This window comes from Coregonus lavaretus (assembly GCF_964263955.1).
Source record: "Coregonus lavaretus genome assembly, chromosome: 9".
NCBI lineage: Eukaryota > Metazoa > Chordata > Actinopteri > Salmoniformes > Salmonidae > Coregonus > Coregonus lavaretus.
In genome coordinates, this window is record NC_139996.1 from 46,705,282 (window position 1) to 46,730,119 (window position 24,838).

Consider the following 24,838-nt stretch of genomic DNA (forward strand, 5'->3'; position numbering starts at 1 on the left):
GACGCTCTTATCCAGAGCGACTTACAGTTAGTGAGTGCATTATTTTCATACTGGCCCCCCTTGGGAATCAAACCCATAACCCTGGCGTTGCAAGCGCCATGCTCTACCAACTGAGCTACACGGGGCCCGTGTAGAGAGAGAGGGTTCGGAGGCGTCGTGAGAGTTATTTAACATACTCTTCAAAGAGGTAGGGTTTCAGACGTTTTCGAAAGATGGGCCGGGACTCCGCTGTCCTGACTTTAGGGGGAAGCCAGGACAGAGAAGAGCTTGGACTGGGCTGAGCAGGAGCTTCCCTCCCGTAGGGGTGGGAGGGCCAAGAGAACAGAGGTGGTGGAACAGAGTGCTCAGGTTGAGATGTAGGGTTTGAGCATAGCCTGAAGGTAAGGAGGTGCAAAGTAGCGGGGTGACATGGGAGAACTTAGGAAGGTTGAACATCAGGTGGGCTGCGGCATTCTGGATAAATTGCAGGGGTATGATGGCACAAGCGGGGAGCCCAGCCAACAGAGAGTTGCAGTAGTCTAGACGGTTACAAGTGCCTGGATTAGGACCTGTGCCGCTTCCTGTGTGAGGAAAGGTCGTACTCTACGGATGTTGTAGAGCATGAACCTGCACGAGCGAGTCACTGATGTTTGCAGAGAACGACAGGTGTTGTCCAGGGTCACACCAAGGTTTTTTGAACTCTGGGAGATGGACAATGTGGAGTTGTCAAGCATGATGGAGAGGTCTTGAAGCGGGCAGGCCTTTCCCTGGAGGAAGAGCAGCTCCGTTTAGTCGAGGTTGAGGTTGAGCTTGAGGTGGTGGGTCCACATCCAAGTGGAGATGTCTGCCAGGCATGCAGAGATGCGTGTTGCCACCTGGGTGTCAGAAGGGGGTAAGAAGAAGAGTAGTTGAGTGTCATCCGCATAGCAATGATTGGAGAGACCATGTGAGGATATGACAGAGCCGAGCGACTTCGTGTAAAGAGAAAAGAGGAGAGTGCCTAGAACTGAGCCCTGGGGAACACCAGTAGTGAGAGTACATGGTGCAGACACAGATCCTCTCCACGCCACCTGGTGGGAGCGACTTGCCAGGTAGGATGCAATACAGGAGTGTGCAGAGCCTGAGACGCCCAACCCTGAAAGGGTGGAGAGGAGGATCTGATGGTTCACGGTGTCTAGGAGGATGAGAACAAAGGGATGAGAGTCAGCTTTGGCAGAGCGGAGAGCCTCTGTGACCCAGAGGAGAGCGGTCTCAGTTGAGTGAGTCACCTTGAAGCCTGACTGGTTAGGATCAAGAAGATGGTTCTGAGAGAGATAACGAGAGTTGTTCAGACGGTGTTCTCTCTCAGTGAGACACAACAACACGTGGCAGGGGACAGAGGTCAAGGATCAAAAGTTACATCGGGGTCAGGGTTTTCCAGTGCGCACTGGACTCTGAGGTCAATGAGACAGTCTCGGCTGCTTGTGCGTCCGCAGCCACACTTCCTTCCGGGAGGAGAGAAGGATGAGAGAGATGGAGGGATGAAGTAGAGAGATGAAGGAGGGGAAAAGAGGACTAAAAGACTAAGAGGGGCAAGGTCATTCTCATTCTACTGTGAACACTGCGACTTTTTGACCCCTCGCAGGGTGAAAGAACTAGACTTTTCATGGGAAGCAAGTGGGAGGTGTGTGTGTGTGTGTGGCGACGGGGTTTGTCCCTCTGCTACTCTGTGTGATGATTAAAGTCTCAAGTTTCACAGAGTCCGTTCGTTTTAAATCAACAAAGCAACGTATAAGCAAAATAACATTATTTAGCCTGCAGAGTTACCAGATATGGCTTGACAAGTTACATGATCTTATTTCCTGTGAAACTGGACAGTCACACACAGTAAGGGAACCGGAATGTTGGATGTGTGTGTGTGTGTGAGAGAGAGTGGGGATATATCATTTCAGTGTTAACTATAGAGAAAAATCATCTATTTGAAATCCATCTCAGTTTTACGGATGCATGCAGTCAAATCACCACAGGCCATTGGAGAAAAAATAAAATCGATGCTTTTTAATTATTCCTATTCCCATTTTCTTTACATAATCCAACTAGGCAAGCTGCACTGATGCAAGCTAAAAAAAAGCAATACAAACAGAATATGTCATGCTTCAAAAGAAACATCAAAATCAACCAAAACATACTGTGCAAACTGTTCTTATATAAACACTTCATACTGGCTTAATTTGTCGCTGTGTGGAACATCCAAGCTAATCCCCTGCACTGTAAAAAAAAAAGAATCCTGTAATATTGTAATATATACTGTAATATTTGGTACCGTTGTTTTACGGTAACTAACAAGTAACTGGCTGTCAGTAAGTTACTGTAAAATCAGAGCAATGACAAACATGACATTACTGTTAAATGTACTGTATACTACTATAAATAAGTAAATGCTACTGTAATTGTAATTAATTAAATTCATTGAAGGGAAGTGGGGTTTGCATTTTACAGTATTTTACTGTAATTACATGGGATTGGTGCAAGCAGATTGGCTGCTAGGTAATGTGTTTTCATATTACAGCATATCAAATATACAGTACCAGTCAAAAGTTTGGACACACCTACTCATTCAATGTTTTTTCTTTATTTTTCCTATTTTCTACATTGTAGAATAATATTGAAGACATCAAAACTATAAAATAACACATATGGAATCATGTAGTAACCAAAAAAAGTCTTAAACAAATCAAAATATATTTTAGATTTTAGATTCTTCAAAGTAGCCACGCTTTGCCTTGATGACAGCTTTGCACACTCTTGGCATTCTTGCAACCAGCTTAATAAGGTAGTCACCTGGAATGCATTTCAATTAACAGGTGTGCTTCTTAAAAGTTGATTTGTGGAATTTCTATCCTTGTTAATGTGTTTGAGCCAATCAGTTGTGTTGTGGCAAGGTAGGGGTTGGGGTATACAGAAGATAGCACTATTTGGTAAAAGACCAAGTCCATATTATGGCAAGAACTGCTCAAATAAGCAAAGAGAAACGTCAGTCAATCTGGACATTTTCAAGAACTTTGAACGTTTCTTCAAGTGCAGTCGCAAAAACCATCAAGCGCTATGATGAAACTGGCTCTCATGAGGACCGCCACAGGAAAGGAAGACCCAGAGTTACCTCTGCTGCAGAGGATAAGTTCATTAGAGTTAACTGCACCTCAGATTGCAGCCCAAATAAATGCTTCACAGAGTTCAAGTAACAGACACATCTCAACATCAACTGTTCAGAGGAGACTGTGTGAATCAGGCCTTCATGGTCGAATTGCTGCAAAGAAACCACTACTAAAGGACACCAATAATAAGAAGAGACTTGCTTGGGCCAAGAAACACGAGCAATGGACATTAGACCGGTGGAAATCTGTCCTTTGGTCTCACGCATCCCATTGACAGATCTATGGTAACATTTATGTTTACATCGTCTGTCTACGTGAGCCAGAAACAACAATACCATGCAGCCACTAATGGTCAAAAGGTTATTGGCGCTCCAAAAATACAGTAGAAAACTGTATTCTTACAAAACTATTCAAAAGACAACACTTTTTTTTTTACCTCTATTTTATAATTATTTACTTTATTTTTTATTATAACTTCTTTACAGTAATGTACTATTAAATCAAAGTTTCTTTGGAATTTACGGTATCATTTACCAGTTACGCCTAAAATCATCCACACTGGAAAACATTACCTGTTGTTTTTACGGTAACTTACAGGCAGCCAGTAAGTTACTGTAAACGGTATCCAATACTGTTACTGTAATCTTTTTTTACCATTGTTTTTAAGGTAACTTACAGCCCACTTGCTGCCGTCTCCCTCTCTCTCTCTCTCTCTCTCTCTCTCTCTCTCTCTCTCTCTCTCTCTCTCTCTCTCTCTCTCTCTCTCTCTCTCTCTCTCTCTCTCTCTCTCTCTCTCTCTCTCTCTCTCTCTCTCTCTCTCTCTCTCTCTCTCTCTCTCTCTCTCTCTCTCTCTCTCTCTCTCTCTCTCTCTCTCTCTCTCTCTCTCGCTCTCTCTCACATGCTCGGTATTACTACCTTTACCCTCTGACTCTCGAAAGCCTTGCGGAGCTTCAGATAGTTGGTGAGGGCTCGCATGGCGATGGGCAGTTTGCCGATGACCTTGAGGTCGATGGGGCGGCGGTGGGCTGCCGTGATGAAGGTGTTCATCCACCAGTAAGTGGCCTTGGACAGCAGGTTGACAAAGGGCTGCAGGAACCTCACCCCCAGGTCCTGCAGGTCCTCTGGGGGTTTCACCTCCGTAGCCTCAGTGAAACACAGGTAGCGCTGTGGGGAGAGACAGCGGGAGAGAGGAGTTATTAAGTGGGAAGAGCGAGCGAAAGACAGATGGAGGAAAGTATGGTGAGAAAAAATGCACTAAAAGAGAGAGACACAATCATTCATTTATTCAGAACTTTGAACACAAATGTGAACAACGGAAAGACCTACGCAACTATTCACTAACGTATATCCAGTTTCGGCAACACAAACCCTGCCAAGTTTTTGAGAGATAATGATTATCTTGTTGGCCTGTGAGCAACTGGATATGACGGATGGTGTCTGATAAATATGGGTGATGTAGAGTATCTGACAGGGAAGCTTGCTCTGTTGTGTATTCAATTATGGGTTGCCTGGTCACTTCTTGGCAAATGCATCAATGCCTTGGCAAAGCCTCCCTGTATCATACACTGAAATAAGAAACCCTGAATTGTGTTCACTTGAGCTATTCAACTTTAGAGCTTTGTTGAAGAGAAGTATTATGGCCTGCACTAGGTCTAACAACGAGGCACACTTCTGGTGCCCTGAGCACTGAAACGGGACGACACTTAGAGTGAAACCCTAATGTAACAGAGTCAGTTCAGTTAAGCAGTGAGAGTCTCAGCTTGAGGGAAACTAGGTTACTGAAGAATTACAGCATAGACACATAACCTCCAAACACTTACAGAGAATAGGCCCACCAGGTAAAACAGAAACGTAAAAAATAAAGTGTTTCTTAAAGTTGGAATCCATAGCGGTGAAACTGCCAGGTCCATTTGTGATATTACAACAACAGAGACGTTACTTCAAACAGCAAAAATGTTTTTTTCCCCCCGGACATCATTGCACATCATTGCACGCGCGATAGAACACCAGAGTTTCTTCAAACTGCATTGTTGGTTAAGGGCTTTTAAGTAAGCATTTCACTGTAAGGTCTACACCGGTTGTATTCGGCGCATGTGACAAATACAATTTGATTTGATTTGATTTGAGTATGTACTACCATTGTTTTTTACCACGAAGCTGGAGCTCCTCTTCTCCATTTAATAAACAAAACAAAAAGAATAACAAATACGCCTGGAGCGGCTAGTGGCACTGTTTCCCCTAATGCGGATCTCAGCTTTAAACGTAAAGCTACTTTTTTTATTTTCTAAACTCACATCTAAATGTCTAACCAAAACCTTTTCAATAGACAGGACATGGCAATCATTACTGCATCTTGTCAGTACATCTGAGGGTATAGTTTCACACTGTTTAATTTATATCTGTAGAAATAATTACCACTTTCTAAAGGGTATCACTAGCTAGGTTTCCATTCAATTGGCGACAGATTTTCATGCGAATATTCTAAAATCGGCATAATTAAAATATGCGCATTTCAGACATGGAATGCAACGCAATGTGCTTTACAGGAAAAAACAAATAAAAAACAATGAAAATAAAAGCTGAAATACTTCCTACAGACTACTAGACTACTTCCAACCCTGTAACACAAAAACATACTATCTGCACAACAACAAAGACCTCTTCCAGTATGGTAAAAAGAGGGCTTTTTTGTCTTCTCACAGTTACCAAGTTAGGCAAGCTTGCATATACTATGTATACAAAAGTATGTGGACATCCCTTCAAATTAGTGGAGTCAGCTATTTCAGCCACACCTGTTGCTGACAGGTGTATAAAATCGAGCACACAGCCATGCAATCTCCATAGACAAACACTGGCAGTAGAATGGCCTTACTGAAGAGCTCAGTGACTTTCAACGTGGCACCGTCATAGGATGCCATCTTTCAAACAAGTCAGTTCGTCAAATGTCTGCCCTGCTAGAGCTGCCTCGGTCAACTGTAAGTGCTGGTATTGTGAAGTGGAAACATCTAGGAGCAACAATGGCTCAGCCGCGAAGTGGTAGGCCACACAAGCTCACAGAACGGGAACGCTGAGTGCTGAAGCACGTAGCATGTAAAAATTGTCTGTCCTCGGTTGCAACACTCACTACTGAGTTCGAAACTGCCTCTGGAAGCAACGTCGGCACAATAACTGTTCGTCGGGAGCTTCATGAAATGGGTTTCCATGGCCGAGCAGCCGCACACAAGCCTAAGATCACCATGTGCAATGCCAAACGTCGGCTGGAGTGATATAAAGATCACCGCCATTGGACTCTGGAGCAGTGGAAACGCATTCTCTGGAGTGATTGAATCACGCTTCACCATCTGGCAGTCCGACGGATGAATCTGGGTTTGGCGGATGCCAGGAGAGCGCTACCTGTCCCAATGTATAATGCCAACAGTAAAGTTTGGTGGAGGAGGATTCATGGTTCGCGCTAGGCCCCTTAGTTCCAGTGAAGGGAAATGACATTCTAGACAATTCTGTACTTCCAACTTTGTAGCAACAGTTTGGGGAAGGCCCTTTCCTGTTTCAGCATGACAATGTCCCGTGCACAAAGCGAGGTCCATACATAAATGGTTTGTCTAGATCGGTGTGGAAGAACTTGACTGGCCTGCACAGAGCCCTGACCTCAACCCCATCAAACACCTTTGGGATGAATTGGAACTCTGACTGCAAGCCAGGCCTAATCGCCCAACATCAGTGCCCGACCTTACTAATGCTCTTGTGGCTGAATGGAAGCAAGTGACCACAGCAATGTTCCAACATCTAGTGGAAAGCCTTCCCAGAAGAGTGGAGGCTGTTATAGCAGAAAAGTGGGGACCAACTCCATATTAATGTCCATGATTTTGGAATGAGATGTTCGACGACTGGGTGTCCACATACTTTTGGTCATGTAGTGTATATGTGTAGACTTATTCAGTGTAAATTGGGACTCAGAGGACTCTTACCCAACAGATGTGTCTTTCCTGACTGCAGATGTTGCCAATGCAACATACACACTCTCACTTTACAGAGTCCTTTATCAAAACAGGAATGTGTGTATAGACTACTCTGTGTTTGTTGGCTCTGGTAGAAGCCCAAGGCATTATGAAGGCATTGGAAAAATTGCCCATTAGTGATCATCAATAGAAACTGTAATTAGAATAAGTGCTGAGATTAGTCCCAATCTTAATCAATACAAACCAATGAAGAATGCCAATGATTGTCAAGTGCCAAGAGCCTGATTGCTCTCAGACACGAGATGGGATGTTAAAGAGAACAAATAGACCAGGTGGGATAGTGCCAGGAGAAGAGGTGATTGTTGTGAATGGGAAGATCCTGACTGACGCCTCAAAACATGAACATGAATTGACCTGCATGCACACACATTTGCATGAATACCATTCTCACATCAAGAATATGTCGTTGTCATCCAACACAAACAAAAAGCTTGAAAGCCTGATCACCATCATAGCAAGACATCCTCATTCTTTCAGGAGAAAATCTCCAGACAGAACCCCCACTGATTAAAATGATGCCTCATTCAAACATCCACGCAAACAAGTCCATCATAAACATCCTATTATAGTTAGAGATAAGTAGCGGGTGATTGTATGCGGTTGCGTCATGCACCCATTATTTTAGAGGGGGCACAAGGTTGAAGAATTTAGCATTTTTCAAATACCTGAAACAGCTTTTTCCTGCAATCTACAGCCATAATCTAATGATATGTCAAAAATATGTATATCTCAGCATATAACTGTTTACCTGTTCAATTGTCATTTTAATAATGATGCACATTGATTCTTTAAGAACATTTATGTCTTAGGAGCTTAGTACAACTGCCACACTGGTATATATAACTCAAGAATTAAAAAAACATGTGTCTTTTCTAAAGTCTAGCAACCTTGCCAGCAGGCATGCCAGCTAAAATAGTTAGACAAGCTAGCTACTCTAACTTGTTTGACAGACTGAAATGGCTTCTTGGTAGCTAGTTATGAGGTTGGGAGATTGGGAACCTATTTAGCTGGCTAGCTAAAGCCAACATCATTTTTTTTTTTTTTTTTTTGTCATTTAGCAGACTTACAGTTAGTGAGTGCATGCATTTTTTTTTTTTTTTCATACTGGCCCCCCATGGTAATCGAACCCACAACCTTGGCATTGCAAACGCCATGCTCTACCAACTGAGCTACATCCCTGCCGAGCTACATCCCCCCCTGAGCTACATCCCTGTAAGTTGGTTTGTATTACAGAGATTTTTTGGGGTTGTTGTTGTATTTATTCATCAAGAAGGAATCAATAAGCTACACAGCTTGACCAAATTCATTTCCAAACATACATACCGCTGACAGATTTTTTGTATAAATAATTATGATAAAACAAAGAATAGTAATTCATTGAACATCTGAAAAACAGGACAAATCTGAGGTGGCACGTCTCCTTGTGCCCCCTTTGGGCATGACACCTCTGATTGTATGACTCACAACAACCCAGCACATTCTGTCTTCTATCTACTGTATAAACAGACCTGTAGGCAGCAATACTTAACATCCAATATACAGGAGCATACAAAATGCTAAACTGAAAGAGGGGAGAGCTGATTGAAGCAGAGGAAAGACAGGATAGAGATGTCCAGACACACAGAGGAAAACAGATGCACGTACACACACACACACACACACACACACACACACACAAAAAGGCGCACACAAATACATACACACACACCATCCCCCTCTCACATACACTGCTGCTCACCCTGCCCAGTATGACGTTGATCTCCACAGCCAGCAGTAGTCCGTAGAGCAGGGCCAGGAGTCCTGTGATGCAGTAGCGGAGTTGTCTCAGGCCGATGCCGTGCTCCGTGTACTTGGCAAACTTGATGGTTTTCATCAGAAAGGCCAAGACCCAGTAGAACAGTAGAGCTTTAGAGAGGATCAGAGAGACACATTAGACATGCCGGGAATCATATGGGAATCGTCAGTCATTTCAAGTCAACTCCTGATAAATGCAATTGGGTTAGGAATATCCTATACATCCCCAACAGATTATGCAGATATCCAAAGTAAAAGGAATTTTGTTTCTGGTGAACTGTATATCTACACAGTGAATGTAAAGTGAATATCATACATATTATTTATAATCCATATCCTACATTTTATAATTCATTTTCCCAATCTTTCCTCTGCTTTTCTCCGGGGTTTTTTAAACATTTTGTGTCATAGCATTTCTGACAGCTCTGCTCATGTTAAAAACTCAGTGACAATAGGGAACAGCTGTACTATAACTGTCAGAATTACTGTGCCTACCTGTTGAAAGACAACCCACTCACAGATGCCATCCATTCTAAATCCCCAAGACACACCCTAAACGAGCTGACAGATGTCATTTGTACACCTTTATAAATGTTTTATAGGAGAGAAACCATGGTAACAGAGTCTCGTAGGAGTATGCTAAACATTCTGGGATTTGGGTTATTTTTCCTCCGCCAAGAAGTCTGCAGATGTTCATAACAGAAACGTGGCCTGCATCTCAAACACTAAGTCATGTTCTCTCCCCTCCCCCCGCTCCTTCCTCTCTTCCCTCCCCTCCTCCTCTCTCTCCTTGACTTCCCAGTTGTTAAGTGATGTATGTCCATGGTTGCCAAGCTCAATATCCATAGAAACAGAGTGAAAAGAATGGACTCAGTATTGAAAACCGTGGTTGATTCAGATCCTGTTTTAGTCAGGTTGCAATTGTAAGTCACATTCAACGAATCAACAATATAATTCCTTTCTTGAGAGGGGTGGGGGGTGTAACAATATTAGGAAGGTGTTCTTAATGTTTTGTACACACAGTGTAAGTCCTTTCAGTGTGTTTGTTGTGGCTGTTTTGAAAGTAAATTACTTACAGTATTTGTCAGGCCTGTAGTTCTCTACATCTCTAATGGAAGGCAGAGTCAATAAGAAGCCTATGGAAAAGGTGATTGATGGAGGAATGGAGGGACGGTTGTGATGAAAGTTTCAGATGGAAAGTGAAGAGGACGCAGAATGAAGAGTACTACTGATTAGAGTTTTGGGTTTGATTCCCACAAGGGCCTTATATACTGAACATTTAAAAAGATCCCATAAGAAGAGAGAAGAATGGATAACAATGTTTGCCAAATGGCCATATTAGCATATCCCTTCTATGCTCTCCATGTCTATGGCTATCCATCCCTCCAGCCCCAGCTGTAATCAGAGATTAATGTCTGTCTGATAAATACCGCCTGTGGGGTCACTCCCTCGACTGACACGGATTGGCCACGCATCGAGGTTGAGGCTCAAGCACTGATGTGAACGAGGGAACTAGAGGAAGAGTGAACGAACTAGTGCAGAACGCTGATGAGTTAATGACGCAGGAGGAGGAGGAGAATTATGTGATCAGACGAAAAGGAGGAACATAGCAATGGAGGGCATGATTAAAGGAGTCAACATTACAGTGCAACAGTGAGAGAACCGTGAGACAATAAAGACCACCCAGTGAGCACAAGAGATTGAAAATATGTCATTTCAACCAAAAATACGTATTTTCAACTTCTTTTCAATGTCTTGTGCTCATAGGGCAACGGACTGAGCAGGGAGATGGCATTTATTGACATGATTTTATAGATCCTCTCTACTTCAGAGAATATTGGCTATCAAATAATGATAACCAGAAGAGATCAGTGTTGATGCTTGAGGATGTCTTGATGATGCAACAAAAATATTTATTTGGCAATAACCACACAGCAAATGGGCAAGTGTTACCTAATGTAGATTTTTCAGTGTAACATTGGTGTAAAAGAACCCAAGTGTTGGTGTTAATAACCAGTGTTAAACCAAAACCACGGCCATCATTATCATATTTCCCAGCATACTCTATTGCAGGTTTGTTTGTTTCAATATCTATGTTTTTGCATGTACATTGATTAATTAATTAATCTTATCCTACTCAAATATAAATAACATACATTTTTCTAAACTAATCCAATCTTCTACTTGGACTTATTGCACCGGTTTCTGAAATGGTTGCTCCTTGTCTCATATCTTCGTCTCCCCATCCCGGCAGTCATTCTGAATTCAGGTTGCAGGTGAATACAAATTTGAAATGTTGAATATCCCCACTCTGGCTGGATTCCAAAAGGAATTACACATCACTTTGCAAGCCATCATAATGTGACTTGCAGGCCTGAAAACCATGAGATTCAGGCCACTGCACTAGGGTAAAACTAGGCCCTCAAAATAAGGCCTTATTAATAGCTTGTATTGTGTTGAATAATTTAATTTGAATGATAAAGTATTCGCTTAGAATCTCACTTAGTGAAGGCCACAGGACAAACAAGTATTACTGCAAGAACCATGTCTCTGTCACCCCGCTACCATCTAGAAGGCGGAGACGGTACACAGAGAGAGAGAGACTGATAAACAGCTTCTATCTCCAGGCCATCAGACTGTTAAACAGACACCACTAGCCGGCTTCCGCCCAGTACCCTACCCTGAACCTCAGACACTGTTACTAGCCGGCTACCACCCTGTACTTTTCCCTGCACCTTAGAGACTGCTGCCCTATGTACATAGAGTCAATGAACACTGGTCACTTTAATAATGTTTACATACTGTTTAACCCACTTTATATGTATATACTGCATTCTAGTCTTGGCTTATCCTATATAACTTCTGCTATACATACCTTTTCTATTCACAAACTGTCCATACTGTCTATACACACCATTCACATACAAATTATTCAGATTCCGAACTCATGTCCGGAAGCTCATTTCCTGCAATTCTATCCATTTTGCTATGGGGTTTTGTACTGTGTATTTATACTGTATTCTCAACATAGATCATTCTAATATTTCTACTACTGTAAATTGCATTTGAGTTACACTGTTTATACACACTTGACTGGCCTGCACAGAGCCCTGACCTCAACCCCATCGAACACCTTTGGGATGAATTGGAACTCCGACTGCGAGCCAGGCCTAATCGCCTAACATCAGTGCCCGACCTCACTAATGCTCTTGTGGCTGAATGGAAGCAAGTCCCTGCAGCAATGTTCCAACATCTAGTGGAAAGCCTTCCCAGAAGAGTGGAGGCTGTTATAGCAGCAAATGGGGGACCAACTCCATATTAATGACCATGATTTTGGAATGAGATGTTCGACGAGCAGGTGTCTACATACTTTTGGTAATGTAGTGTATGTTGATGTTGGGGTGGTGCTGGAGATGATGAATAAGAAGTTGATAGATTTGTGAAATTTCCCTTTAAGGGTTGACAAAAAAACAAACATAAATACAGTTGTTTCAACTAATTATTGTTAAGTAACTGGTTCCACAGCCTTTTTTTCCCCATTTACTTTTCTGTCCAAGTGTTACCTAATGTCACGAACGTTGAGAGACGGGTTAGACCAAGGTGCAGCGTGAAAAGCGTACATGTTTATTTAACTCAATAAACATAAACAAAAAAAAGAAACAACATAACGTGAAGACCTCAGACTAACCACATACCAGCCTAACACAGAACAAGATCCCACAACTAAGGTAGGTAAACAGGCTACTTAAGTATGATCCCCAATCAGAGACAACGAGCGACAGCTGTCTCTGATTGGGAATCACACCCGGCCAAACATAGAAACAACACATCTAGATCCTAAACATAGAAATTCTAACATAGATCCTCACGCCCTGACCAAACCAACTAAAGACAACCAGCCTCTCAAGGCCAGGGTGTCACACCTAAAGAAAACAAAACAATCCTAAATAATAATTTATAGTTGAATGAACAAACATAATTTTAAATTGACTAAGTTTTTGCCAAAGTTCCCTCAAGTTAGAGTTAAGTTTGGCCCAACTAATAATGTTAAGTTTAGGTAACACTGAGATCAAAAAATGTAAACCAAAAAAGGCTGTGGAACCAGTTACTTAATAATATTTAGTTGAAACAACTAGATTTTCTTTCCAATGTTGTGCATATGACTTTGTCGATGGTGGGGATGGGTGGTCTCATCTTTGAATGTCAATTTGCCTGACGGTTTTGCTATCTGTTTTTCATGATCCATTACACCTCATAGCACAACAAACTGCTTAATATTAATATAGAAATATAATTATTCTTTCTTCAAACATGCATATACAGTGGGGAAAAAAAGTATTTAGTCAGCCACCAATTGTGCAAGTTCTCCCACTTAAAAAGAAGATAGAGGCCTGTAATTTTCATCATAGGTACACGTCAACTATGACAGACAAAATGAGGGGAAAAAATCAAGAAAATCACATTGTAGGATTTTTAATGAATTTATTTGCAAATTATGGTGGAAAATAAGTATTTGGTCAATAACAAAAGTTTCTCAATACTTTGTTATATACCATTAGTTGGCAATGACACAGGTCAAACGTTTTCTGTAAGTCTTCACAAGGTTTTCACACACTGTTGCTGGTATTTTGGCCCATTCCTCCATGCAGATCTCCTCTAGAGCAGTGATGTTTTGGGGCTGTCGCTAGGCAACACGGACTTTCAACTCCCTCCAAAGATTTTCTATGGGGTTGAGATCTGGAGACTGGCTAGGCCACTCCAGGACCTTGAAATGCTTCTTACGAAGCCACTCCTTCATTGCCCGGGCGGTGTGTTTGGGATCATTGTCATGCTGAAAGACCCAGCCACGTTTCATCTTCAATGCCCTTGCTGATGGAAGGAGGTTTTCACTCAAAATCTCACGATACATGGCCCCATTCATTCTTTCCTTTACACGGATCAGTCGTCCTGGTCCCTTTGCAGAAAAACAGCCCCAAAGCATGATGTTTCCACCCCCATGCTTCACAGTAGGTATGGTGTTCTTTGGATGCAACTCAGCATTCTTTGTCCTCCAAACACGACGAGTTGAGTTTTTACCAAAAGGTTATATTTTGGTTTCATCTGACCATATGACATTCTCCCAATCCTCTTCTGGATCATCCAAATGCACTCTAGCAAACTTCAGACGGGCCTGGACATGTACTGGCTTAAGCAGGGGGACACGTCTGGCACTGCAGGATTTGAGTCCCTGGCGGCGTAGTGTGTTACTGATGGTAGGCTTTGTTACTTTGGTCCCAGCTCTCTGCAGGTCATTCACTAGGTCCCCCCGTGTGGTTCTGGGATTTTTGCTCACCGTTCTTGTGATCATTTTGACCCCACGGGGTGAGATCTTGCGTGGAGCCCCAGATCGAGGGAGATTATCAGTGGTCTTGTATGTCTTCCATTTCCTAATAATTGCTCCCACAGTTGATTTCTTCAAACCAAGCTGCTTACCTATTGCAGATTCAGTCTTCCCAGCCTGGTGCAGGTCTACAATTTTGTTTCTGGTGTCCTTTGACAGCTCTTTGGTCTTGGCCATAGTGGAGTTTGGAGTGTGACTGTTTGAGGTTGTGGACAGGTGTCTTTTATACTGATAACAAGTTCAAACAGGTGCCATTAATACAGGTAACGAGTAGAGGACATAGGAGCCTCTTAAAGAAGAAGTTACAGGTCTGTGAGAGCCAGAAATCTTGCTTGTTTGTAGGTGACCAAATACTTATTTTCCACCATAATTTGCAAATAAATTCATAAAAAATCCTACAATGTGATTTTCTGGATTTCTTTTTCTCAATTTGTCTGTCATAGTTGACGTGTACCTATGATGAAAATTACAGGCCTCTCTCATCTTTTTAAGTGGGAGAACATGCACAATTGGTGGCTGACTAAATACTTTTTTTCCCCACTGTAACATGGTGTAAAAGTATTGTAAAGTCTAAACATTTTGAATGACCCACAATCCTCTAAAAAACATAGCCATATGGCAAGTTGTTGCTAGAAATTAAATGTATTTTAGACTAACATTTAGTTTTCAACAGCGGAGATTTGTCTCCCCGACATTTGCAACATTGTTTCAATACTCAAATTCGATCTCCAGCTGTCCCATAGTAATGAACATGAAGTCGGGACGAGACAGACAGGCAGACAGCGTCGAAATCATGAATAAGCATAATTTTTATGGATATATACAAAGAACTATCAATAGAAAACAGGTCAAACGAAACGAAGTGCAGCTAGTTTGCTGTCTTTCTAGCTTCAGTTTGAAGTGATTGTGTTAAATGTGCTGTTGGCAAGCTCCTCTGAACAACAGTGTCCTGACGAGAGAGCCCATTTTCTACGTCGGGCGAAATCTTGCATCATTAGCTCATTGTTATGGATGTATCCAAATAAATGTCACTAGAAAACAGCTTAAACAAACGCAAATGCAGCCACTTTGCTATTGTTTTCTGGCAGCATTGTTTGACGTGACTGTAAGTTAGCCGTAGTTGGCTAGCTAGCAAGCGAGGGATAAGAACGTTGCCAGCCAGTATGGCAATGGACCATTTAGAACGAACGACTGGGTCGCGTCCATAGATACAGAACAAAAAGACTGAACGACTGCGTCGCGTCTCTGGCAACCGAACTGATAGAACAAACAACCAGCCGGCTTGGGTAGCAACTCTAGATTTGTGTCAGGACTATATCTTGTGGAAGGATGAAATAGTATGAATACATTAATCAAAATAACGTTTTTTATGAAAATATATAAATCATTATTTGAAAATGTTGGTAACCCTTTGTATAAAAGTGATAATTCCCTCGAAGCCGGTGTCTGGAGGATATATTGGCAATATATCCTCCAAACACCGGCTTCTTGGGCATTATCACTTAATTAGCATTTTCGAATGTCATGCTTTCTGAGAAGTTAGGTATTCAAACATTGAAGCAGAACCAGAAGCCTGCATTTCTATGTGAAAATCATTAATTTGGGGGGTAATATTTACTAAGTCCCCCATTTTTTTTTTACAGTGTATAGACGCTGTCAGTGTTGATTTAACACTGGAGAATTTGCTGTGCAGAATCTCAACAGTACCATGTCATGGGAGCATCCTTTTTTCAGTACAGTATATCTTAATATTCTCAGCGGACATTTGTATCACTACTTAAAATGTAATTAAATGTTAAATGGATGCCCCCTTCACTTTTTATTTTTAGAAAAACAAATTTTATTTAAAGTTGTTCTGAAAAATTGCAAGATTATAGTAAAATAATGTACTCATTCACTTCAAGTAAAGATACACAACAACTTCATTTCAGATTATGGCTGAACTATACCTATTTTAGCCTCCCCTAGAGGCAAACATCTTCGGATTAGTGAACTAAGGTCGATATACGAATTAGATCTCTGACACCTGCTCGGCGGACACACATTGAATATTCTATAACTTTGGATTCTGCCTCGAACTGCAGTATAATTAATATCCATTCAATCAGAATAACGTAATTACACTTGAATGGTATTGCCTATAACCTTTAGAGCGTCCAAACTCAACTCTGGACCTTGAAGCTAGTTCCACTGCTTTTTTAAATTGTTCCCCTGTAATCAGGGACTGATTTAGACCTGGGACAGCAGGTGTGTGCAATTAATTATCAGGTAGAACAGAAAACCAGCAGTCTCCGGACCTCGTAGGGTAAGAGTTGAATACCCCTGCTTTAGAGCAAAACCCATCTCATCTGAATATAATGAACCATGCATCTGGATTAACATTACATTATTAATGCCTATGGTTTAGACAAAACCACATACATTTGAATTGCTCATTGTATTGATTTGGGCTTAGAAGGCCCTAGGGGCCAGCAAGCCTGCAGTGAGTCATACAAGGTGTATCCACCATTCAGTAAAGCCTAGCAAGAGGTTGCTCTAACACACACAGTCATTGGGGACATCTTCTACAGGGAGGCAGACTTCAGCAGTTGAAGTTGGAGGTTTGGATGTTTAACACTAGAGTGAGGTGAGCTGTGCATTGAAGTGTGGTGACCATTCTGGCATAATTAGCATGCACGGACGCACACACGCACACACACTGTATGAATACACACACACTCTGTAAAGTGCTTTGAAAAAATTGAAGGAGCACTACCTAACAGTAGCTTGGGGAAGTTGGAGGTCTCGATGTTGTGGTAGTAGATGATGGAGGTGATCCCAGCCATGAAGGCCAGGCCTGCAGGCATGTACAGGTGCAGGTGGAGGGACTGGGTGAACCTGGGAGAACACACACAGGACAGAAGGGGTTTAATACACACACACAAACACATGCACAGCTGCACACACACACAAACACACATCCCAATTGGAGCAGTTAAAACCATTCTATTCACACACTCAATGCCATATAAAAGCTGCAAGCAGACATTGTGTTATAGTGAATGGTATTCTAGGGTGAAAGTGCAGGAGGAGAGCTCTTCCAATCAATTCACAAACACATAGGAGATGCTCTCAGCGTCGACAGTCAAGCCTAAAGTAATCATGTGTAGGGGACTATAGGGGACATGCGTGGGCAACCAACATGAGAGGAGGAGAACATACAAGGACAGTAGAAGAAAGAGAAGAGGTGAAAGCCAGAGTGAGGAGGGGAGAAAGAGACAGAGAGAGACAACAGAGGCAAATTAATGTAAAGGCTCTGATTTATTTTCTGTAATTATTTAACCTACAATCGTGAATCACACAATATTGGATTGTGGAGTGAGGAGAGGAAGAGGGAGAGACAGATAAGTTGAAGACTAAATGGAGAAAGGGTCGGCAGTGCTGTCACTCAAAGTAGGTAAGGTAGAAGTGCAGACGAGGAAGAGAACCTAGTGAGCTAGGTGGGGGGAACGGTGGAGAGTTATGAAAAGAGTACAGTTTACAGCAGAAGCAGTCATTGAGAGGAGCAGAGGAGTTGAGAAGTCTGTGATGACACTGCTAACTTTGCTAAAGATTCACTCTTGTTCAATGTTATGGAGGTGTATGGTCGTTGTAATGTACTGTGGGTCGGTGATGTCAAACATGGGCATAATTCCAGTAGAAGAGCAGGGGGAATGGACTCACCCATCAGAGACGATGCCCTCTGCGATCTCACAGACCAGGACGAAGAGGAGGATGAAGGTGAGGAGCCAGCGCAGGTTGTGACCAGGGAAGTGCAGCCAGGTGCTGTGGTGGATGTGCACCTTGGAGCTCTGGCTGCCCCAGCCTTACAGAACACAGCAAACACAACAATAAGACAGGAAACAGGAAGTTAACTTCAGAGAACAGAGTGTCCCGTCCGTCTAACTTAGCTTCCATCCCTCCTTTATCTGATCTGCTGGGAAGGTGAGTCAATTCCCAACTAAGCATCCGCAATAATATTACACATTTTACTTGTCTACGGCCGGGATTCAATCCGATCTAGCTTTTTCAGCTATGCACATTCTAAAGGCAATGTTTCCGAGTTCGCGGAGACCGCATTCATGGTAAATGCTGCATATGTTGGCTCAATCAAAAATTACCTTTAATTGTCAAGCGTGCTATAAGATGGATCTAGCGCTGATCAGATAAAATACCGGCCTAAAAGAAGACACCACAAGAGGTTGGTGGCACCTTAATTGGGGAGGACAGGTTTGTGGTAATGGCTGGAGCGGAATTAGTGGAATGGTATGAAAAATGTATGCACTCACTAACTGTAAGTCGCTCTGGATAAGAGCGTCTGCTAAATGACTAAAATGTAAATGTAAAAATGTATCAAATACATCAGACATATGGGTTCCAAGTGTTTGATGCCATTCCATTTGCTCCTTTCCAGACATTATTATGAGCCGTCCTCCCCTCAGCAGCCTCCACTGGAAGACACTTCAGACTATTGATTCACGTAGAGACTGTGGAGGGTGCACACAAAGTCCCCTTCAGGTGTATTACTCTGGATATCCAATTCATGACCTTGGCTTAATAGCTGATAGGATCAATTCTTCTGACTCGCAGTACAACCTTGAAAAACAAGAAAGTTGTCCCTGTGAGTCCTGTGGGTCACAGGAGTAGGACTAGATTAAAGGTCATCAAAGGGGAGTCAGTGGCAACCAGTGGCAAGTCTGTCAAGGTCTTCACTGTGAGGTGGGTCACCCTCCGGTACCTGCAGCTAGGCCTGTCTAGACAGAGACAGAACAAAGCTACTGTACCTTGCCTGAGACCGCTATTCCAGTTAGCTCTTAAAAGCTCACACACCTTACGTGCTGCTAGGTGCATGGAGAAAAATGTAGCTTCATAAAAACAAACTCCAGCACATTGGGGATCTAGATGTTTCCGACAATTAATGGATCTTATTTACCAATGTTTTGGTCAAACAACCTTCTTCAGAACGCATCTAGACCACCAGTGTTGCTGGAGTATGTGTTTTTATTACAGTAAGCTCCTAAAAGCTAACACCTAGGACTTTAGCTCAATGGGATACTGTGGTGTTGAGCCAGGCAGTACCCACCGGTCAGTTACATCTACCTTCATGCTCTTAAAAGGAGCGTAACAGCTTATTTTGCTGAACCTCTGGGTTATCAAACACAAAACCTGGTCCTAACTGACCAAATGCTTATATCATTAAATGTATATAATAATCAAATTGCGATGGGTTTCATTAGCAATGCATCCAACTGCTGCTCCCAACAACACCTCCCTACCAATTACATCATAATACCTGTCGGGAGGTAAGTTAATCACCCTGCACTGCTGGCATGCACACACACACACACACACACACACACACAAGTATTCTGTGTGTGTAACTGAAGCTCTGCAAACATTGCGACGCCCATGGCTGAGTGGGAGATTAATCTCTCAAGGTCACAAGGCACCTCTGACCTTCTCATCCAATGGGTTTTGAGGACCCGAGAGGATGCAAGGGATCAAGGAAATGCAATTGAGATTCTCCCACTGGCTCAAGGTGACAGGGAGGATGAATGAGCGAGAGAGAGAGAGAGAGAGAGAGAGAGAGAGAGAGAGTAGGAAGAGGACGAGAGGAAGAAAGAAGGAAAAATAGGTTGAAAGATAGATTAATTGAATGCTGGAGAAACAGAGAAAGAGAAACGAGACTGAAAGAAGCAGAAAGAAACAGGGAGAGAGAGAGAGAGAGTCAGAAAGATGCAGAGATCTGTAAATAATTTTGATCAGCATGTCTTTCACCTCCGCAGTGGTCCCTGGGGGTTTATGAGTTTATCCTATAGCCATTAGCGTCAGTTTACAGTCATTCTCTCTACTTCTCTATTCCTGTCTTTGTGTTTTTCTGTCTTTTTCATCTCTCATCTCCCCCTCTCTCTCTCTCTCTCTCTCTCTCTCCCCCCACCCGCTCTATATCTATCTTTCTCTCTCTCTATGTACTAGCTCCATCTTTTAACTTCCTTCTAAGGTAATGGTTTTTATCCCAGTCCTTTGTAGTTTTGGGGTAAGTCTGGTATGGCACCCTATTCACTATAGAATACACTTATGTTTTCCAGAGCCAGTGGAGCACTGTAAAAGGGAATAGGGTTCCATTTCAGATGTAATGTAGCCTCCCTCTAACAGTGTCACAGGGACATAGAGAATTGGTCAGTCACACACTGATGACACATAGCCAAGCACATTAGTCACTTTACCAGCAGTCACAGGAACACAAAACGGGTCTAGGAATGATGATAACACCCGAAGAATGTCTCAGCAAATTACAATCACTTTAACAACAGGGACGGGGACACAGTGAACTTGTCACACATTGATGACACGGAGGTGGTCGGCCGGTCACACAGTGATGGTGACACCAGTGGAATTGGAGGGGGTAGCCAGGTGGAACAGACTGGGAGGCGAGCAGGGATGTGTAACCCGACCCTACAGGTTCCAGCTCCTGCTCGCTAGGCCTAAATTCCAGCAGAAAGGTCACATTTGTTTGTCAAAAATAAAAATGCTTCCCACAACGAGAGGTTTCTTGGAATATGTCCAAGCCACCCACCCCCACCATGCTTCATCTAGGGTCATGTTCCCATTAGAATGTTAATGGTTTTATCATAGGGGACACACTGTATACTTTATACAGTGGTCCTGTATGGCTCAGTTAGTTGATCATGGCGCTTGCAAGGCCAGGATTATGGGTTCGAATCCTGGGGCCACCAATACGTAAAATGTATGCACACATGACTGTAAGTCACTTTGGATAAAAGCTCCTGCTAAATGGCATATATTATAAACTGTACCGTGGACTTTATATTTCTATGCAAAATGAATGAATGCATCGTTAGTTAAATTAAAAAAGTGGAGCACATGGGAGAGGCTCAGTAATAATTTATGATCTTAGGGACTAGGTCTTAGGTACACGCCTTCTGGCATATGTTGACATCATCTTCATCATCATCATCATCATCATCATCATCATCATCATCATCATCATCATCATCATCACCACCACCACCACCACCACCACCATCACTGATTACCAGTCATTACAGTTCATTTCATTGCAACATAAGCATACAGTAACGGAGTGAATGGCTCAGTAACGAGCTGCCATAGGACAGTTATGCTTGGGCGTGTGTGTGTGTGTGCGTGCGTCCGTGTATTACCCGCCCTTGTGGTTGCTGTATGTGTGGTGGGGCCGTGGGGCTCTCACCTCGTGGTAACACTCACCGATGAAGAGGATGGGGAAGGTGATGAAGAGCAGGAAGATGTGCGGGACCACGTTGAGCGCGTCCAGGAAGCAGCCGTTGTTGAGAACGCCGCTGTCCACGTTGTACGCCAACGAGTTGTTCTCGTTCCCACAGAACGCCAAGGACATGGTGGAACCGGGACTCTATGGAGGAACTCACCACAGGAACAAGATGAGGAAGAAAGGGAGAAAGAGGAGGAGGACAACAAGAAAAAAGGAGAGAATCTCTCAGAGCATGTTCTTTCTTTGTAGGACACTGCTGTATTTCCAGCAGCAGGTCTCGACGAGTTAGAATGTGACCTCTGCTCTCTTAGTTCCTCTCTTTCACATCCTGGCTCCCAATACCAGATCCAGAGAGAAAGAAGGGAGAGGGAGAAGAAAGGAGGGAGAGAGACAGAGGGTAATTATAGTCCAGTTAGAGGGAAACAGCAGCACCCTTTTCTCTCTGAGTTTCTAAGAAGCAGCATTGCCAGCGGAGAGCTCGCTGGTAACAAATTCCTGCATCCTGTTCCCCTGCAGTCTCCAAAACACATCCTTGACACCCGCGTCTGCTTGCCAGGCTGGCTTTGTCTAATCGCTCTCACGTGCAAAATGCTGCACAGCTCCTCTGGAACACACACCACAAAGACACAAAACACACACCGGCGCCTCACACACACACACACACACACACACTCACACACACAGACTAGAGCGGAGTCCTGCTATTCCTATCTCTGTAGATTTCAGTCGACCTTGCAAGAGGACAGCTGAGGCTGAATGTGAGACAGTTTGTCCGTACAGAGCAGACAACCTGCTAGAGGTGGTAGGGAGAGAAGGAGGGAGTGAGAGAGGAGGAGAGAGATAGTGGGAGGGAGAGGGAGAGCGAGAGAGATAGAGGGAGAGAGAGAAAGGTGAGGGGTGAACAAGACCGAGGAAAGAGAGGGGAGGGGGTAATCAAAGAAGAGGAGGGGTGAACATGAATGAAATAGAGAGAAACAGAGACACAGAGAGAGAGACACAGAGAGAGAGAGAGAGAGAGAGAGAGAGAGAGAGAGAGAGAGAGAGAGAGAGAGAGAGAGAGAGAGAGAGAGAGAGAGAGAGAGAGAGAGAGAGAGAGAGAGGTACCAATGCTGACGTCACAGAGTTAGGCTACGTGAGAGGCATCTGGAAGCATGCTAAATCCCAAAACACAATTATTTCCAGGAATTACATAATGATATCCCTCATTGTCTTCATTGTCTTTCTACATATTCAGCTGTGTTCAAGCACTAAGGGACAGAATGAACACAATGGTTGCAGAATAACTAGGTTGCTGTAGTTGCACATACATATATACTATCTAAAACACATAACACTGGAACATAAAATATGAATGGCTTCCTAAAAAAGACTACTGTATGTTATGCTGTTTTATTATAATGATTATACTCTCTATGGATCCCAATGACATTCCACTCATTCACGAAGGTAATCAGCCCAAGTTAAAGAATGCACTGTGTAGATTCACTAATTTTTTATAATTGATGTGTAGATCATCAGTAATCTCTACGATGCCCAGCTCAGGTGTCAGGGGTGAGGTGACAACTAGGCCACGTTCAGTTGCAAAACGTTCTCGAACATGGCAAATAGATTTTATTTATTTATATTTTTTTATTTGTTAACTTTTAGAGTATATTTTAAATTTTCATTTGTTTTATATATATACAGTGAGGGAAAAAAGTATTTGATCCCCTGCTGATTTTGTACGTTTGCCCACTGACAAAGACATGATCAGTCTATAATTTTAATGGTAGGTTTATTTGAACAGTGAGAGACAGAATAACAACCAAAAAAATCCAGAAAAACGCATGTCAAAAATTTTATGAATTGATTTGCATTTTAATGAGGGAAATAAGTATTTGACCCCTCTGCAAAACATGACTTAGTACTTGGTGGCAAAAGCCTTGTTGGCAATCACAGAGGTCAGACGTTTCTTGTAGTTGGCCACCAGGTTTGCACACATCTCAGGAGGGATTTTGTCCCACTCCTCTTTGCAGATCTTCTCCAAGTCATTAAGGGTACGAGCCTGATGTTTGGCAACTCGAACCTTCAGCTCCCTCCACAGATTTTCTATGGGATTAAGGTCTGGAGACCTTAATGTGCTTCTTCTTGAGCCACTCCTTTGTTGCCTTGGCAGTGTGTATTGGGTCATTGTCATGCTGGAATACCCATCCACGACCCATTTTCAATGCCCTGGCTGAGGGAAGGAGGTTCTCACCCAAGATTTGACGGTCCATCGTCCCTTTGATGCGGTGAAGTTGTCCTGTCCCCTTAGCAGAAAAACAGCCCCAAAGGATAATGTTTCCACCTCCATGTTTGACAGTGGGGATGGTGTTCTTGGGGTCATAGGCAGAATTCCTCCTCCTCCAAACACGGCGAGTTGAGTTGATACCAAAGAGCTCGATTTTGGTCTCATCTGAACACAACACTTTCACCCAGTTCTCCTCTGAATCATTCAGATGTTCATTGGCAAACTTCAGACCGGCCTGTATATGTGCTTTCTTGAGCAGGGGGACCTTGCGGGCGCTGCAGAATTTCAGTCCTTCACGGCGTAGTGTGTTACCAATTGTTTTCTTGGTGACTATGGTCTCAGCTGCCTTGAGATCATTGACAAGATCCTCCCGTGTAGTTCTGGGCTGATTCCTCACCGCTCTCATGATCATTGCAACTCCACGAGGTGAGATCTTGCATGGAGCCCCAGGCCGAGGGAGATTGACAGTTATTTTGTGTTTCTTCCATTTGCGAATAATCGCACCAACTGTTTTCACCTTCTCACCAAGCTGCTTGGCAATGGTCTTGTAGCCCATTCCAGCCTTGTGTAGGTCTACAATCTTGTCCCTGACATCCTTGGAGAGCTCTTTGGTCTTGGCCATGGTGGAGAGTTTGGAATCTGATTGATTGATTGCTTCTGTGGACAGGTGTCTTTTATACAGGTAACAAATTGAGATTAGGAGCACTCCCTTTAAGAGTGTGCTCCTAATCTCAGCTTGTTACCTGTATAAAAGACACCTGGGAGCCAGAAATCTTTCTGATTGAGAGGGGGTCAAATACTTATTTCCCTCATTAAAATGCAAATCAATTTATAACATTTTTGACATGCGTTTTTCTGGATTTTGTTGTTGTTATTCTGTCTCTCACTGTTCAAATAAACCTACCATTAAAATTATAGACTGATCATTTCTTTGTCAGTGGGCAAACGTACAAAATCAGCAGGGGATCAAATACTTTT

General features: G+C 42.9%; 1 protein-coding gene across 2 annotated transcripts in view; it reads right to left on the reverse strand.

Annotated features, from left to right (window-relative positions):
• LOC311134439 (ATP-binding cassette sub-family C member 8-like) overlaps positions 1-21,726 on the reverse strand; it is a gene marked incomplete at both ends in the record, with an annotated part of 127,776 nt that extends 106,050 nt beyond the window's left edge. Inside the window, 5 exons of one of the 2 annotated variants that reach the window (XM_084168121.1) lie at positions 4,035-4,277; positions 8,868-9,034; positions 17,059-17,180; positions 18,006-18,147; positions 21,570-21,726. In XM_084168121.1, coding sequence (XP_084024247.1) covers positions 4,035-4,277; positions 8,868-9,034; positions 17,059-17,180; positions 18,006-18,147; positions 21,570-21,717 — 822 coding nt within the window. The remainder of the gene's footprint in view (positions 1-4,034; positions 4,278-8,867; positions 9,035-17,058; positions 17,181-18,005; positions 18,148-21,569) is intronic. The other variant, XM_084168120.1, reaches the window with a different exon arrangement.
• Between the last annotated feature and the right edge of the window lie 3,112 nt (positions 21,727-24,838).